The sequence below is a fragment of the Pteropus alecto genome, unplaced genomic scaffold (assembly GCF_000325575.1).
Source record: "Pteropus alecto unplaced genomic scaffold, ASM32557v1 scaffold146, whole genome shotgun sequence".
In the NCBI taxonomy this organism is placed as follows: Eukaryota; Metazoa; Chordata; class Mammalia; order Chiroptera; family Pteropodidae; genus Pteropus; species Pteropus alecto.
The window spans coordinates 25,469,672-25,487,911 of NW_006442107.1; the positions used below are offsets into that span (position 1 = coordinate 25,469,672).

The following is an 18,240-nucleotide window of genomic DNA, read 5'->3' on the forward strand; positions in this document are numbered from 1 at the left end:
CCTGTACTGTGATTTGAAGGGGAACAGAGGTGATAGTTGGAGGGAGATGTAGGCTCAAGGGGGAGGTTTTCTTATTTTTTGAGACATGCATGATTTTAAGTCGTGCTTGTTAGTCAATAGTAACGGTCATTGAAATCAGGATGTGTAATGTGAACTTGGTACATAAACTCACCTAAGAGGAAAAGTACTACACTGTCAACTGTCTCCCCTTACTAATTATTCAAGTATACATACAATTCTTAAGGAAAAAATACTGGAAAAAATTAGCTCATGAGAAACATTACTTACTTATATTCATTTTCAACCATGTTTTCAGGGTCTGCTTGTTCAATGGCTTCTTCGAAGAATTCCTCCAAAGTTGGCATGTATTCTCTGGGTGTTAAAAAATAACTAGTGAGGATCACGTGAGTTCTTAATAATAAATATAAAATGTTGGCAAAGATTATAATGTTACCAACACCTGAGTTACAGTTAGGCAACCTAGGAACTCAGATTTTTAGAGGTAAATAAATGACTCAACTTCTCAAAGGGGAATATAAAGGGGGCAGTGTGGTACTGCACCACATTATCTACTATATACAGTGTGATGTAACGCACTGCGGTGTAATGTTCGCGATGCTACTGGTCACACACGGAGGGCAGTCGGGTTTACTAGCATTTAAATTTCACCAGCAAGCAGGAAAGTTACAGGTCCACGTTCATGGATATTTTTTCTATAAACCAGAATTAAACCAAAACTGACAACCAGACACACTGATATTTCAAGAGTTTAACTTTGAACTTATTTTAGATTGTTACCATGGTAGCATGATTGGTTTTAATTGCATCTTCTTGAATTTGTTTTTAGAAATAAAATTTTGATAAATAAGATCTAAGATCTGATCAGAAGATATCTTTGACTAAAAGGAGAAAAATGGGCTCTCTAAAGAAAAATCAAGCATCAACTCTTACACCTTCCATTACAATAATACTCTCTAACTGATGAACTTTATAGACCTGTAAGACTTCTGATGAGTTTACCACCACTCTTTTCTTCTACCTGTTAACGCTAGACAAAAAAAGGCTCACATCAGACTATCATTCATAAATGTTTGGAATTGTTGCTAGTTTTTAAAATGACTATATAGTGTGAATAATCAGGACTAATATAATGAACATCCCAGGCTTTTGCCATAACTGCTTCAGACTTACAAACACTACAAATATAGTTGATTTTTAAGGAGTTAAGTGTACTCCTCCCTCATCTCTTTCCTCCCCAGCAGTAGCTACTCATCAGAATTTGGTATTTATCATTCATGTACTCTAAAAAAATTTTAAATAGTTTTGAATCTTTCAAACTTTTTATTAATGGAATTCTGCTGTATCCTTCTAAAACTGTGATTTATCTTTTATTTGATTGCTTTACTTTTCTATATTTACTTTTCCTCAACTCATTGAAAGTTATATATTCTATTGCTTTTACATACTTAGCAAGCATGCTTAAAGTCTAGTTATTCATTATCTCTATCTTCATCTGTAACATTCTTTAATTCTGATCACTCCTTGTATTATGTCACTTTTATCAAGTATGTTAGTTTTACTTTTTTAAACAACCCCCAATTAGTAATATTACTGTTTTACACAAGGAATTCTTGATGAGATTTAGTCATATTTACCAATGTCTTTGCATAGCAATCCTTCTCGCAACTTACATATTATTTCTGGGTTTAATTTCTGACAGCTTTTTAAAGGACTGCTGATGACAGATTCTAGCAGTTTTAGTTTGAAAGTAACTATTTCACACTTTTGACTGACATCTACTCTTTATTATAGAATTTGGTGTTCATACTTTCCCTCAACACTTTGAAGCTATTACTCCTGGTTCCTTTTGTTCTTGAAGTCTGTTATCAGTCTAATTTTGCCCTTTTGCAGGTGGTCTGGTTTTTCTCTCTGGTGACTTTATTATAATGTGTAGAGACTAGGATTATGTTTATCCTACTTAAAACCTGTACTTCCTGAACCTAAGAATTTATGCCTACTCTTAGTTCTGAAAAATTATGTCATTATGTCCTTAATTATTGTCTGTTTCCCATTCTCTATTTCCTCCTTCTATTATATGTTTGTTGGACTTCATCATCCTGTGGTTTCTGACTTTTACACTTACATATTTTCTAACTCTTGATCCTTTGATACTTGCTTTCTGGGTAATTTTTATATCATTCTTATTTCACCCATGGCTAGTCTGCTATTTAACCTGCCTATTAAGTTTTGTAATTTCAATGATTATATTTCTTATTGCTATAAGTATTTTTTTTTTTTTTCAAATTTCCTTGGTTCTTTTTGAGAATGTCATGTTCCCTTCTTTTACTTTCAATTCCTTCTTTTATGTCTTTATCTTAAATATACTTATTTTAAGTCTTTATTCTGATGGTTTTAATATTCAAAGTGGCTAACTTTTGTTGCTTGTTCTGATTCTTATTCATGGTAGATTATCATCTTGAATGTTCTGTTAAGTCTGGATGATGAACTTATCTTCATATTTTTATCTGTAGGATCCTTGTGTGGCTTAGGTTGAAGAAGTGACCTCTGGAAAGCTTTATATCATCAGCCTGAGACTTTTAAATTTACTCCCTAAAAGGTTCCTTTACACTGCTGGTAGCAGAGATTTAAACTGTAAGGCTGCATGACAGCAGGATTATGGTTATAGTTTCTCAGGGAATACATTTTCCTTTTCACCCACACCCCAGGTAGATATGAACAAGCTTCCTTGTTTCCTGTGCCAGTGGGCAAGTCCCTCCGTCTCCCACTCTGCTCTTCTTTCACAGGTTATGTAGTACGTTGTCAAGGGGAAACTCAGTTACAAATTCATGCAGGCCTAATGTCTCACCTCTGTCCTTTTATGGTTGTTAAAACAAGTTTCTTGGTTCCCAAAAGTAGGAATCATTTGTATTTCTCCCCAGCTAGAAGCAATTACATTAGTTCATACCTTGGTTTTTAGTTCCCTCTTCTTTTGTGAAACTTTACTTTCTTGTGATTTCTAAAATTATTGTATTAGCACATATAGGTGTTTTGTGGTTAAAGTCATATTCTGCTGTGCCAAAGGCAACCACAATAAACTATTATGTTTCTTTTGAGCTCTCCTGATAGCTGAAAAAAGGCTCCATTCTACTCTATAACTTTTGAGAAAAGCAATACTTCATATGAAACATTTGAAACTTGCCTTGTTTCTGATTTACAGGCTTCCATATTATCAGGGCAGAGATTCCAAAGCCTTGTTAACTCCTCACTACAAAATATGCACATAAACAAATACATTTTTAATGGACAACATCTTCATATGCATTAAAACTATAAAAAAAAAAACACCCTTTTCCCGTTTAGGAAAAAAAAGTGTAGCCCACTGCCAGTGTTAATATCACATGTAGGAATGCTATGTTTTCTAGGATTTGACGTTTTCAGGGATTGAGAATTACTATAATTTGTAAATGGAAATACCACTACTGATAACAGAATGCTATAAATAGAATGTCATTTGTTTCCAAAGACTTGATATACCAGAGTGATGTGAAAGTAATAATGCAAAAGTGAGATATTTAGTGGCAAACTTTGGGGGTAAAGTTAGGAATGTAATCTGCGCGTTACCTTGGGGTAAATGCAGCTGCAAGCGCTGCTGGCAAGTATTCTCGGGGCAAATGGGAAATGGGTTAAAACAAAGTAAATAGTGGAGTTTTAATTTTCTTCATTAAATTTTGGTATTTAGCAATTTTTTTATGTGAGCATATACTGAATGATAATCAATAATCGTATTTTTCTAAGAACGAGCATAGTTCAAAGCAGCAGTTCCCAAACTTTCTGGTACCAGGGACTGGTGCTTCTACGAGAATCTAATGTCTGATTGATCTGAGGTGGAGCTGAGGTGGTGATGCTAGTGCTGGGGAGCAGCTGCAAATACATATGAACCTTTTCTTACTTGCTTGCCTGCCTGCCCGCTGCTCACCTCCTGCTGTGTGGCCCAACTACTAAAAGACCACAGACTGATATTGGTCTGTGGGCCCGGAGCTTAGGGACCCCTGGTATAAAGCAATGAATAGTTAAGTAGAAGGTAACAAAAAACCAAGGATTACGGTATCTTGTGAAAACTAAAAATCAGCTGGATCAATCTAACAGCAATTGTGATGTGATGTGAAAAGAATGGCATAGCCTAGAGCCATGGGTTTTGGAAGCAGGAGACAAAATGGAATTTTGTCTAGTTGCATAAACCCACATAAGGAACCCTATAGATTGACAGGGGGTGTTTTGCTTTAGTCATCTATGTACGTATCAAGCACAATAACTGGAAAAACACAAAAACTGGAGAGTTCTTATAGTAACATCTTCAAAATATAAAAATCATAACATCCCACATACGGAGACAGGTTAACCTACTTTCCCATCAGAATCTTTTTGTTGGGTCCTTTTCCTAGGAAGTCCTCTGGTGCTGTTCTCTTCCGTACTACTCTTGTTGGCTTGGTATCTGATGCCCTGTGGTGAACAAAGCATACTGGAATTATAAATGGACAGCAGAAATGGAAGAGTCTTTAATGTAAATTTTGTTTTCTTCCAAAAAAATTGAAAGCTTCATATTATTATAGAACACTCATCAGATAAAAGACAAAAATGCCACATTAGGGTACATACAAGAAATGGGTATACAACATTTTTTTCAATAATTAGTACTAGACCAATTTATTCTGGGAACTTAATCACAAGAAATTTGAGGTAAAGATTTCAAATAGAAGTACGTCAAAGTGGTTGTACTCTTATAGAGTTCAACTTACATTTTTTTATGTGAAATACATATATCTGTACATAATATAATCATGGCAAATTATATTTTGAAATGCCTTTCTCATATTGTTCGAGTATATATTTACCTTTCTTTCACAAAACTTGGGCAGCCTTCATTTTTCCATGAGTTCCAGTTTTCTTCAGTGTTTAATATATGCTGGGAAAAACAAAGAAATTATTTTTGCATAGATTCTATTTGGTGCTAAGAAGACTATGTAAATATAAAACACATACCTCTACCATCTTTGAAAATCTTTCTCCATCGGGTGGGTTTTCAGATAGTAGCTGTGATTAGAAAGAATATACTAAGCTTTCAACAACTTTCTGCATCATAGGAGTGGTTTGTAGGCAGAGAACCAAGATGTGTTTGTGGTCTTGTACCTGAGCTTAACTTTATCCTTATTTTCCTATTTGGGGCTGAAACAAAGAAAATTCTAAATTTCCATTTTGTTCAATCATGAGTTTGTTGCGTGTTGAACTTACTTGATAAACTGATTTTGTAGTATCTTCAATCCAGAGTGATTGCTCATCAGTTAAAACATAGTTTGAACTAGGGAACAAAGCAATAAAAGCATGCTTGAGTTAACACCAATGTATATTCAATTTTAAGGTTTATATACTGTCATGAAAAAACACAAGACATATAACAGGTAAGTTAACCATACTGTAAACAGTGTCAAAAATTACAAAGACAAGAACAAGAACAATCATAAATGAAAGGATTTTAAGAAAGTCTTCTTACACTTCATCTTCAAGATGGTAAGAATTGAAGACATGAAAGTATATAGAGGATAATAAAACATTTGATTAATCCGGTTAACTATGAACAGAACAATGAGTGTTTCCTAAAATAAGTTTAATATATGATGAAAACTTGTGCCAACAGTAGTAGAACATGATCCAAATTTAGACAAGGCATGCTACACTCCTTTAAAATCCATTCAAAATATAATGAATAAAAACCCTAGAGAAGCTGAAGGCAGACTCGAATTATTAATAGCTGCTAATAATTCAGCTCTCACTATGTACTAGGTGCTTTATAGCCAACCAATAAATATTAACAGGTTATGATGTACCAAAATCTGAGTACTTTACATGCATTATTCACTTAATTCTTATGTTAAACAGAAACCATAGAGGTTCAATGATTTTCCCAAGGCTATTAAGCCTGAATTCAAACACAGGTCTGGCTCCAAAGTCCTTGATCTTTCTACTATGCTATACCGAACCTCTACAACAGAGGACTAAGAAATAACATTTTTGAGTGCTCGCTATGTGATATCTTAAAACTACAATTCTGAAAGAGCTGAACTGCAGCTAGTGAGTGATCAAAGTGGGATTTGAAACCCGCAGGTAGTAAAGTCATGTTTGTTACACAATAATGCTTTGCAAACTTAACAAAAATACCACTAAGTAACAGTGAACTCTATTTCAATTACAAACAGGACAAGAGGAAATGATCTGTGCTACAGGTGGAGGTATGCAGACAGAGAGTAAAGGTCCTAATTAGGTGTTGTTCTGAAACCTCAAAAAAACTGGAACTCCTCTGTGCTTCCAAAATTTACTTTTATTATTTCAGATTACTTTATATCTCGTGAAAGAAGTATTATTGGCTTAGTTTGCAAATCAGGTTTAGGGAAAGTCTGAGCGAGGTAAGATGAGGATAATGGAAGTCTGGAGCAAAGACCTCCATCTACCAATACAACTGCAAACTCCCAGGAAGCCTCCGTGCTTAGCAGGAAAGAATCATATGGACAATGGACACAGTCAACGCCTTTTCTCTAAAACAAATATACTAACGTCTACTTGTCTAACGAAAGCCCCAACTTATCTAATGTTGCTGCAAAATAAATGTTTCAGGGATGTGACCTTTATACAAAGAATGAGTACAATACAAAAGAAAAATACATCAATAACAAGTCCTTCTCTTTGCGATTTATAAATTGTTTAATACTCATTTCACTTACCTTTTGAATTTGACCTGTCCCTTGAGATATTGGAATAAAATGAGGTACTGCAATAAGATGTGTCGGCGAAAGTTACTGTCGCTCAATTGTAAATCCATCAACTACTCAAAAAACAAACACACAAACAAAACAACACATTAAATTCAAGTTCTGCCTAAAGGTACAGGTTATGCTATTACAGAAATGGAAGATTTCAATTCAAAAAACATTTGCTAAGAGCATACTGCATGCAAGGCATTACTGTACAAGCCTCGGGAGAGCAGCAAAAGCTTTATTTAGATTTCTTAACCATTTTATTTCATGAGATATGTGTCAGTGGATAGCAATGTTATATCTATGGTTCTGAAGGCAGAAATATAAAAAAGTAAAAGGCTACTTTCCAACATACAAAGAAATAATGTCTAAAGGAAAGGTCCAAATGGATACACACACGAGTGTTGCTCATTTATGTAGCCCTCCAAAGTTCCTGTAGTACGGTTGAGAATCAGTAATAACTGAGAAGAAATTAGAGGTAAAGAGTCATCTGTGAATTAAATGGACTTTTAAAACACTTTCTTTCTTTTTCTTTCTTTCTTTCTGTCTATCCTTCCTTTCTTTCTTTCTTTCTTTCTTTCTTTCTTTCTTTCTTTCTTTCTTTCTTTCTTTCTTTCTGGAAAGTCTCAGAAGACTTTTTTTATATTTTAGAGAAAACTATCATATTTGTATTATCAGACATTAGAAAGGACACAGATTATGAGGAAGTTCTTCAGCCTGCCACCTAGCTGGTCTTCCCATTAAGGATGACCTCCAGTGATGAAGGCAATCAGTCTATTATGTCCACAGAGTGCTGAAGGAAAGCTGAAGTCTATATCTACCAATTTATGCTGTTTTTGCCTTCCGGACCTAAAGAAACAGCGGGAAGCTGGCTTCCTCTAAATGAATAACCACTAAGGTAACTTAAAGTCCTAGGAATTGGTTTCCAGTTCAAGGTTCCAAGTTCCTTTGGCCATGTTCCACACGCTATGCTTCTACCTACTAATGCAGCCTAACATTCACTAGCCACTTCTTTCACGCAGCTGGCTCTTGTTTAAGCAAACCTCATGGCTTTTTTTCTTTTTAAACATATAACTGGTCTTCCAGTCAGGTTTTCCTCACCTTTAGAGACTGAATATTTGATTATTAACTATCCCATCCCATGGTCCCAGTCTTCTTTCCTCTAACTCCTGAGTTTACTTTCCACCAGGGCTCTCAGTTCCTGACCCCAACTCCACTGACAGACATAGTCCCTCTAATTTGGTCCCCCACTACCATGGCCACAAGCCGGATCTGCTTATCACAGCTGCCTCAGCTCTGAAATCTTTAATTTACAATCCTCTCACTACAACTTCCTATTTTGCCAAGTCTCTCATTCAGTTGTCCCAATTTACCTAATACTTGGACCTTATTGAGACCTATATACCTTGAACCCTCCATTTTCCGCATACTAGTCTTACATGTTTTTACCATAATCCTATTTTAGTCTAGATAAGGGATCAGCAAACAGCAAACTTTTTATTAGTGGACCAGAGTAAATATTTTAGGCTATGTGAGCCAAGAGGCATATTATGGATATTATGTAGGCCTATGGGCTGTAATTGGCTGACCCCTGGTCTAGACTTCCTTGTTTCTCTTCAACATTTTCTTACCAACTTCTTCGAAACTCTTGATTCACACTTGTCACATCTACTGGGCAAAATGGCAACCTCAGATCAAACCAACTGTTATTCCCCTTCTCTATACCAATACTAAGGCTTCCAATCTATGCTGCAAGTGGAGCTGCTTGAAAGAAAATACTAATCACACAGCTATGCAGATGGTACTACTGCTACATTACTGTCTCCAACTTAAAACTCTCACCTCTAATCAGCAATCTTTCTTTATTCCCCAAGACTATTACTCTCTCTCCTATTCTCTACAGTAACTATTTCAAAACTTTTCCATTTACCAAAAATACTACTTACTACTTCTCTCTTGCTCAACAGATAACAACCTCCACCTTCAATAAGGAGAAAAACTCATTAAACTAGAAGTTTCAGTTCCACTCACATACTTGTTTTCCTAATTTTCTGTCACATCTTCATTGCTAAAGGTAACCCTTCCATCTGGACATCCCAATCTTCCAAAGTTAATTGAGTTCCATTAATTAACGGCTTGGTGCCTGTATCTTCAACCCTTTCCATCCAAGCTCCTTTCAATTAGCATTAAATAACTTCTCTCAAGGAGATCTTATAGCCCTACCTTATCCTCCCTAAAACAGAAAAGATTGTTGAAAGAATTGGATACATTCACTGTTTCTAATTCACCCTTCAACCTGCTTTCTGGCTCACCAACCCACTGAAAGTAGTTTTGTCAAGATCAACAATGACTTATTGTCGTCAAATTCAATGAACACCCTTTTCATAGTTCCCATCCAACTTAATATGTCTGGCTTCCACGAGGCCATACTTTTTTAGTTTTTCTCCACTCACCACCTATTCTTCAATCTTCTTCCTCACTCCTCTTTTCCTTTAAATGCTGGTTTTCTACAGGATTCAGTTTTATGTTTTCTTCTCTTTCCAGTCTACACTCTCTTTCTTTGATTACCAGGTACAAGGTGATAACATCCAAATCTGTACTTTCCATTTGGCTCTCATTTCTAATCTCCAGATTTGTACACTCAAGAAGCAACTAAATATCTCTATTTGAATGTTTAATCAGATTTCATGTCCAAAATAAAATCCACCAATTTTCCCCACAAAGCCTGTTCTTCAGTGCTGGCTAATTCAGTGAAAGGTTCTACCATCTATTTGCCTAAGAAACTCTAGGAAGACTTCCTGGAAAAAAGCAGCAACTAACTATAAACTATAGGAGCAAACCTAAACTTGGAGAGTATGTGGGAAGAAAGAAACAGGAGGTACAATGACTGAGCCAAGTAAGAGACTAGCCTGTTAGACCATAAGTAGTTCAGTCTGGAGTGAAGACAAGAATTACAGGCCTGAAGAGATGAACTAAGGTGACTGGGCGCTGTTAGTAACTCTTCATTTTGGGGGGCTTTAAATCCCCTTTACCACATACATTTACTTTGGAAGATAATTTTTCTCGATAGAAACAATGGATTGAAAACAGGAGTTGACAAGACTCAGAGGTGAGAAGGTAGTGTGATCATTCAAGTTAACTGCTTCACATTATCCTTAAGATCTTAACTACACCCTGAGAAGATAAAGTGACCTCTGCAAGATTATACAGCTATTTAGTGACAGAACTGAGACTAAAACCGACATACTTAATTGTGTTTCTTCTGTAATATACATCCTCTAGTTTTACTTTTCTTTGGTTATTTTAAAAATTACATCATTTACATCAATGGGTCAAATACTTGTCATCTTTGTTTCTTGAATAAAGGGGCTTTTATTATCCTTAGCTTTTATTGCACATCTTTGGTCAGGTCTGAGCCTTTCTGATGTTATTCTAAACCTAAAAAGGCTTATGCTATTCTTTTCAGTTACCCTTATGCCTTCTGTCAATAAATTGCACATGTAAACAATATTACTGGTAAAATTAAATTGAAGTGTGAAATCTTCCATTTCTATCACTTTAACCCAAAATACTTGAAAAACCTGTGCTAGAAAACAAAGCATCATCATTAATTAAAATCTTACTGATTTTTCATCAATAACATTATCAGCTGAGATCAATTACCCAATTTTCAAATCATGAAATTTTTTAAATGTTCAAAAGGTATAGTTAATAGAACATACATATCCCACTATACAGTTACATATCAAATCCTAACATTTTCACTTGTTCAACATTTGTTATCTAATATATTATTGAAACTGTTCTTGTGTTCTTTTCCACATATGTTTTAGGCTTCTTAGGTCTATTTTTCTTCATTCGTAATGCAAACCAATGGAATTACAAAGCTCAGCTATGCATGGTAAGTGAACTAGGAAGAGTAATATTCTAATATGCAAAGCTCTTTAAAAGGAAACTGCTGCTACCTGGAAGACAAATACACCAATGACTACTTAGTACATGAGAAGCTGAGAACATTTTTGCAAATGTAAATCTATGTTTTACTCTTGAGCTCTTGGTGAAGGAGACTTCTTGCCTTATCTGAGCTGGTTTAGAATGGCATTTTTTCCCCCTTTGGAATAAAAGTGCTCTTGTATAATCTCTAGTTTACCTAATAATTTCTGATAATGTACCAATTTTAACATTATTTAATAACTTCTTTGACTAAAAAATACCAGAGATGTCTCAGTACTATGTTTAGCATCTGACATTCCTGGATTATCTTGCTATCTAAAAAGGGAAATGTATTAGAAATTAGTGTTTGCAATCATAGCCTATGCAACACAAAAAAGTGGCCCTTGAAAATTACAATGCCACTTCATTTCTAGGGGAAACTTTCATCTTTAAGAAAGAAGGTATGATACCTTAGAAAAACATCTATTTTATTTGTAGGACCTGTGCCTACCTGTAGCTGCCATCTGATTGGCTTGTCTCTAACTACAAAAGTTGTATCATCTTTGCCTCATCTCCTGACTCTCCTAAGGAAAAGTTTGACCACATTCATGTAAGCAAAGCACAATGCTAGGCAATAACATTCCTGGGGTTATATGCTCTGTTAGAATGATGAAAGACCTAACCTTATAATGACAAGAGTACTTTTCTAAACCTCCTCACCACTGAAATGATAGGCTAAGGAATTATGCTCCAAATAATCATACAGCTTTAGATTTTACTTTAGCCAGTTTTCACCGGCAAGGAATAAGGTACCTGTATCTCTGAAAAATCCAAGCATTTCTGTTTTTTTTTTTAAATTAAATCTACAGCCAGAAGAAAAGTTGAGAAGAACCATTGGACTGGCATATATTTAAGTGAGATGGCCTTTTCACAAAGTAAACAGAGGTCCTTTAGTAGTTTTTCAAAATGAGGGTCTTAGAGTATTATGTTTCCTTGGTCTTTGAATGAAAATGTTATTTCATCCATAGACTTGAGTGCATTTAGCTATGTATGAAATTCTAGATAGTTATTTTTTTCCTCAGCACTTAAATACTCCCCTACTGGCTTTTGGAATCTATTGCTGATATCTGTTAGAAGTCTGCTAACAATCAAAGAATGGTTCCTTCTCAGTATATGTCTTTTTCCCCCTTTGGTGGCTTTTAAGGTTTTCCCTTTATCCTTGCAGTTACAGCATGATGCAATCAAAGTATGGATTTATATTTCTTTATCCTGCTTGGTAGCTGTAGCACATTTTTAATCTCAGAACTTGGTACTTCCTTCAATCCTTTTCAAAAGAGTTTTTCTCCACCATTCCATTTCATTCTTTGGCAATCCTATTAGATATATGCTGGAATTTCTCAATCTATCCTCCATGGCTCTTAACTGCTCTTTCACATTAACCAAAGAAATCTGCCAGTGCTATGTTCTGGGTGAATATCTCATCACTATCATCCATTCATATCATGTCCAATCTATAGTTTAATTCTGTATGCTGTGCTTTGGTAAACCAATGACCATATTTTTAATTTCTGAGACTCCCAATTAGTTGTCATATTCAACTCTCCTATTTCATTTCTACAGAAATGTTTCAGTTTCACAATTTCTTATTTGCAATGGATGTTCTATTATCAATTATCTGATTATCCAAAACATATATATTTTAAAGTCTTGGTCAGGGTGTGTATCTGGAATAAATACATGTATATCCCAACAGTTGATCTTACTGATGATCATAGCATTAGATTTCTTTAGGGATTATGGAATTCTAATTTATCAGAGTTTTGAATGAGGGGCTTTTGTTTTGGGATATTTACTTCCCCTCCTTTCTCTCTGTGTATAACCTTTCCTATGTAGAAATTCTGCATTTGCTTCCACCAGGGCCCCTGGACCAAGTGTGGAAAAAGTTTTATGATGACTTTTTTGGAGCAGCTGTTTCATGAGTTGAGTATACTAGGGATATCATGTAACTGGTCACAGAACAAGCAGACGGACACAAAGATGTGTCTTTGTTATTCCTAGAACCACAACTTCCTATGAAACCATAGCCCTTGGCAGAAGATTGGTAATATTTTTCTTAGCTTCTTTTCAAAAGTGGGTAAAGTTCTACGCCAGTCTCTGGCTTCAAGTAGTGAATCTGCCTCTGGCCCTGGCCCTACACAAAACACATCTGGGTCTCTGTCACTTGTAGTTAAACTCCTAGGTGCCACCACCTGCTTAAGATAAGTCCTGATGCTTCAGTTTTGCTATTTGGCATTTCTGGTCCTGTGGCATTATCTTGTTTCTGGAAACCCAGCTTTGTCTTTTTGGTTTTTCTTTTTATATTTTACCTGTCATGGCTATGTGTTTGGAGCAAAGGGAGTGAATTGAAACATAAACTCAATGTGCCATGTTGATCAAAACTTACAAAATCTCTTGGCATTCTATTAGAAAAGTTTACTCATTTAACTGTATAAATAAAACTGATAGGGAATTACTAAAACCCTTATTTGTACCTAAATGGCAAACTAACTACAAAATATTTTTATAAATTCAAATTATATACTAACTTGAGGTTCAAAACATATATACTTGAAAGTAATTAAACTTTATTTACTTTAAAATAAAACAGACTTAATGCAGAACAACCTCTTTCACCTTTAAAATCAAATCAGTCTTTTTTGTGCAAGGAAGAAATAGGACCCTCAAACTAACATTTATCAGCTTTAACCAAAAGTAAAGTAAGAAACATTTCTTTTAGACTTAACTTATAAAGTATATCAATTAAACAAAAAAAAAGACTATTTTTTATTATGATTCATGAAAAAGAAAGATTTATACCTTTTCACTTGTTAGAAATTTTGCAAAATATACATGCTCCCCTCCTGTTTTCAATTCCTCCATCTTTTTCCTTGAGGCCTGAGTATCATCTAATTTATAACTCTTAAAAACAGCTAGAACTTCTTCAGAATACTGTGAAGCAAAAATATCAATTAGTTTTATTTGGCATTGTTGCCCAATAATTTGTTTAGTGCTTTTCCGTATCCAAATGCCTCAAATTTATTCCCAGTTAACAATATATGCATATTGCAAGGCACATTAAACAAGAAATTTATGATAGCAAAATGAGGGCACGACTATTTTGTATTAGATTTTGTGGTATCGTAGAAATAGGAATAAACTCTCTACTCCCAAAGAAATATGATTTCTTATGCAGTCTGTGTAAGGGGCAAACAGAGAAAAGAGATCTTTGTGACTATACAGAAATTTACAAGTGAAAATAGTTGTTTAGACAGCTCTGGAAATGGTTAAACATTTCTTGTGCTAAAGACTATGACCAAATAAAATGATGTCAAATCTTATCCAGTTGAGGGACAATTCCAGATGATTTCTCACTCACCACTTAATTTGGATTTGGATGGTGTCCAAAAAAAGATATTGCATATAAAATAAAAACTGTTAAAAATAACACAAAACATACACTATCCTACTTTTAAGAGCTATCTATTAACCTCAATTTTGATTACAACAAGAAAGGATAACTGATCTTTAGCCATGAAAAAGAAATATAGAGAAGTCTTATAAAAAAGGGCTTAGCAAACTTTTTTCTGTAAAGGGACAGAAAGTGTTTTAGGTTATATAGTTCATAGGGTCTCAGTCTAAGTATTCAAGTCTGCTATTTTAGCACAAAAACAACCACAGATAATATGTAAATGAATGGGTGTGATTGTGTGCCAATACAACTTTGTTTACAAAAACAGTAAGTTTATTGGATCTGGTCCATTGCCATAGTTTGCAGACTCCCGTTCTAACAGGAAAGCTAAAATAATTTTGTGCAAAGTAAAGATAGAATGTATTCCATAAAAATTCATCAATTCACACTGAAAATACTCATTATGTCAAAAAAAACCCCATTATGTTAACTTTTAAAACCTTGTCATTTATAAAGTACTTCAAAATATCAGTCGTTTAAATATTAACTTACAATTTAGCTTCTGTACATTATGAAATAGGAATAAAAACATAAGAGGTAGAATTAGATAGTGAAAAGAATACTGGACAAGATTCAAATTTTGGCTCTGCCATTAGCTCTAAAATATCGGGCTTTTGGTAGTCTGAGATTGGCAATTTACCTTGAGAAAAGTTTTCCATGAAATCTTCTCATAGCATTGCACAGGGTTCCTGAAATAATCCTGAAGTGACCAGAATTTTCGATACAGGTTGTAATCTATTGGAATGGAGCTAGTAAAAGAAATGGTATATTAAATAAATCATTTAAGTTATTCGAGAAATATCTAAGTGCTTTTTAACTTTTCTTGGGTCACAAACCCTTTTAAGAAGTTGATGAAAGCTATGGCCTTTTACTCTACAAAAGTACATATCCATAAATATTTATATAAACTTTAATAAATAATGAAGGGGAAATTAATAAATAGACCCTATCCCTGTTTATCTATAGTGATGGAACCCCTAAATTTTGGCTGGATACATGATTATTCAGAATTAAAGACTATGTTTCCCGACCTTTCTTGAGCTAGCATGGTCATGTGATTAAATTCTGGGCTGTTGAGAATGGAAGTCACATGTGACCTATTTGGGCCACAGTTTACCATTTTCCTGTTTCCCTTTCTGCTGGTTAGAATGTAGATGTGATGATGAGCCATCCTGGACTACAGGAAAAAGAAAAAACACCAAAAATGGTGGAACAAAAAATTAAAAGGAACATGGGTCCCTAGACAATTTCCCTGAATTGCCTGTCTCCAGACTTTTAGATGAGAAAGAAATCAACTTCTATGTTGTTAAAATAATGTTAATTCGAATCAATGTTAAAAGCAATAGGCATTATATTCTAAGCGACACACTAAGTTAAGAAGTCCTAGTATGGGACGAACATATTAGGTATATATCAACTTAGTATTACAGAAATAAGCCCTTTCTTTAGTGTCTTTATTATAGTATTACTAATTCAACTTCTGATTTGGCTATGTTACAAATCTAGCATCAATATAAATTCTTTTAAGTTTCATATTTACAAGTAATCAATAAAAAATGTTTTAATTTTTAATGTTAAAACATTTGACTTTTTTAATCCATGAGATTGTTCTTCTACATCATTCAAAACAGCCAATGAAGTCTTTTAGTATTACCTACATGTCAAAAATGCTTGAGGTATTGAATATTTCATATCCTCAAATATCCACAATTTTCAACACCACTATAAAATTAATTTTGTCTGTAAACAAAATTGTGTAACACCATATTTGTTCTTTCTAAATAAACCTTAATAAGTCAAACCTATGGTTTAAAGTTAGCTTCATACCCATACAGATATTCCAAGTAAGACTAATTTTATATGAGAAACAGGAGATAGATTTAGTGATCTACGCAGTACCATTATCTTAAGAGTCCTGCCAATAATAGGAAGTAAGTTAATTTCTCTTAATCTTTGGGATGCACATGCTGAAAATTACTTTTTTGATGATGAGGGATTATCAGGGACAGTACTATAATGCTTTTAAAAGAACATAGTAAAATAAAGGGAGTACAATTTTTACTACATATTTTGATTTTTGTTTTTTTTGGAGGGAGAACTAATATTTAAAAGACTGAAAAATCTCTTAGTTTCATTGTATATAAAATTAAAAAGGTAGAGTAAAAAAGTATAAAATGATTTTCTAGTGTAAAATTCAGTCTTCTACAAGAAGTCTGAAAATATATATCACTAATCTAAGAACAAAGGGAAAAGAGTTTTAGTAAAACATATGGAGGCACATTTGATAAACAATCTTGCCACAGGAATTTAATACATATGGTTCAGAGGACAGACTACAAGTCATTATCATGAAAAATCCATTGAAAGAATAATTTTATTTAAATTTATATCAAATGGCATATCAACTCAAGAAAAACATACACACATCTAAACACATAGTAAAATATCACTTATCTTACATTCATACTTCTGATAACTGCCTGGAACAAAGCTGTGAACTTAGATATAACTGAAAAAGCCCTAGGTCTGCAAGAAAATAGCAGTTCCAAAGTTCGCACATTTTATTTTACAAAAGACGTTTGAAACTATGCTTATGTACTCACCCAGATTAAAATGGCTTTAGATTATATGTAAAGTCAAGTAAATAATTTAGCAAGCTTGGCTTATTTTGATAAAAAGAATGCTAACTTTGCTAGAGTAACTGCTAGTATCTCAAGCATTCAGTAATGAAGAATGGAAACTTTTAACTGACAAAAATCTAGCTCCCAACACAAGTTTTAAGAACCAGCAATGAGCATGTTAACTTTCGCTCTTTCTAAACTCTTCCCTAGTAACAAACAACCCTGAAAACAGGAAAACAATTATCTAAACATTAACCTATTTCTATAATTAAAGCAACTTCAGTGATCTACGATAATAAATTATAGGTCTGAGTTTTCTCTGTATCAAATTAAAGAAATAAAAGCTGCAGAAGCAACATTTCCCAAAATGCCAAAGTAAAATGGAAAAAGAAATAGCCACATATAAATTATTTATACTCATGAAATAATACAATAACCAATATTTGTATAGTTCCATACACTTAATAAAAGTATGTTTTTGAAACAAAACTGCTTTTAGAGAATGTATATATATGTATACATTTATATGCATACACAAACATCACACACACACACACACACACACACACACACAATTAGTTATCACATATAAGAATATCTCTTCAAGTACCAGCAAAGTTTCTTTTAAGAAAACTGGAAAGTTACCTCTAATCAAAGAATGAGAATTACATAACCATTGTATGTCCTTTTTTGTCTCCATTGTCAGGAAGCTCACATCTAATTTAATGTTTGATACAAACAACAATCTATTCTAAGTTGCTAATTATCATTTTCTACCTGTAACAGCTTCTGATCTTTCTCTTTTTATCTTTAGTTGGCCTGGTATGTGTCTGAGGTGCCTCACAGAATAAATACATTACTGCTAGGAAACTTTTATAGTTGAGGACTAATATATTTTTAAAAAATCCTCCCCCTTGATGGTTCTATTTCTCTATTTCCCTTCATGGCCAAACTTCTCAAAAGAGTTGTCTGCATTCAATGTTCACCACTTCTTTACCTTCCTTTCATGTTTCAACCACTGCAATTTGCCTTCCACCGTGATCATTTCACAGATACTTTTGGATTTTATATTTATCCACACAAAGCAAACATAACTACTGATTATATATGCAAACAATAACAAATTAGAGAGTTATTATCTAAAATAGAATGTTCTGTAACCATTTTAACCAAGATCCTCTATAAAAAAACATATGTAGTCTCCGCTTATTCGTGGTTTTGCTTTCCAGGGTTTCAGTTATCTGCAATCAACAATGGACTGAAAATATTAAATAGAAAATTCCAGAAACAATTCATAAGTTAAAAAATGTTCTGAGTAGTGTGATGAAATCTCACGCCATTGAGTGCTGACGTGCCCAGGATGTGAACCGTC

At 34.0% G+C, this 18,240-nt stretch overlaps 1 protein-coding gene across 4 annotated transcripts in view; it reads right to left on the bottom strand.

Annotated features, from left to right (window-relative positions):
- THOC1 (THO complex 1) overlaps positions 1-18,240 on the bottom strand; it is a 42,347-nt gene that overhangs the window by 4,428 nt on the left and 19,679 nt on the right. For all 4 annotated transcript variants that reach the window (XM_015595689.2, XM_015595688.2, XM_006920042.3 and 1 more), the window contains exons 10-18: positions 14,888-14,996; positions 13,596-13,727; positions 6,774-6,874; positions 5,290-5,356; positions 5,041-5,091; positions 4,893-4,963; positions 4,405-4,500; positions 3,200-3,265; positions 289-372 (exon numbers count right to left, since the gene is read on the bottom strand). In XM_015595689.2, the coding sequence (XP_015451175.1) occupies positions 289-372; positions 3,200-3,265; positions 4,405-4,500; positions 4,893-4,963; positions 5,041-5,091; positions 5,290-5,356; positions 6,774-6,874; positions 13,596-13,727; positions 14,888-14,996 (777 nt within the window). The remainder of the gene's footprint in view (positions 1-288; positions 373-3,199; positions 3,266-4,404; positions 4,501-4,892; positions 4,964-5,040; positions 5,092-5,289; positions 5,357-6,773; positions 6,875-13,595; positions 13,728-14,887; positions 14,997-18,240) is intronic.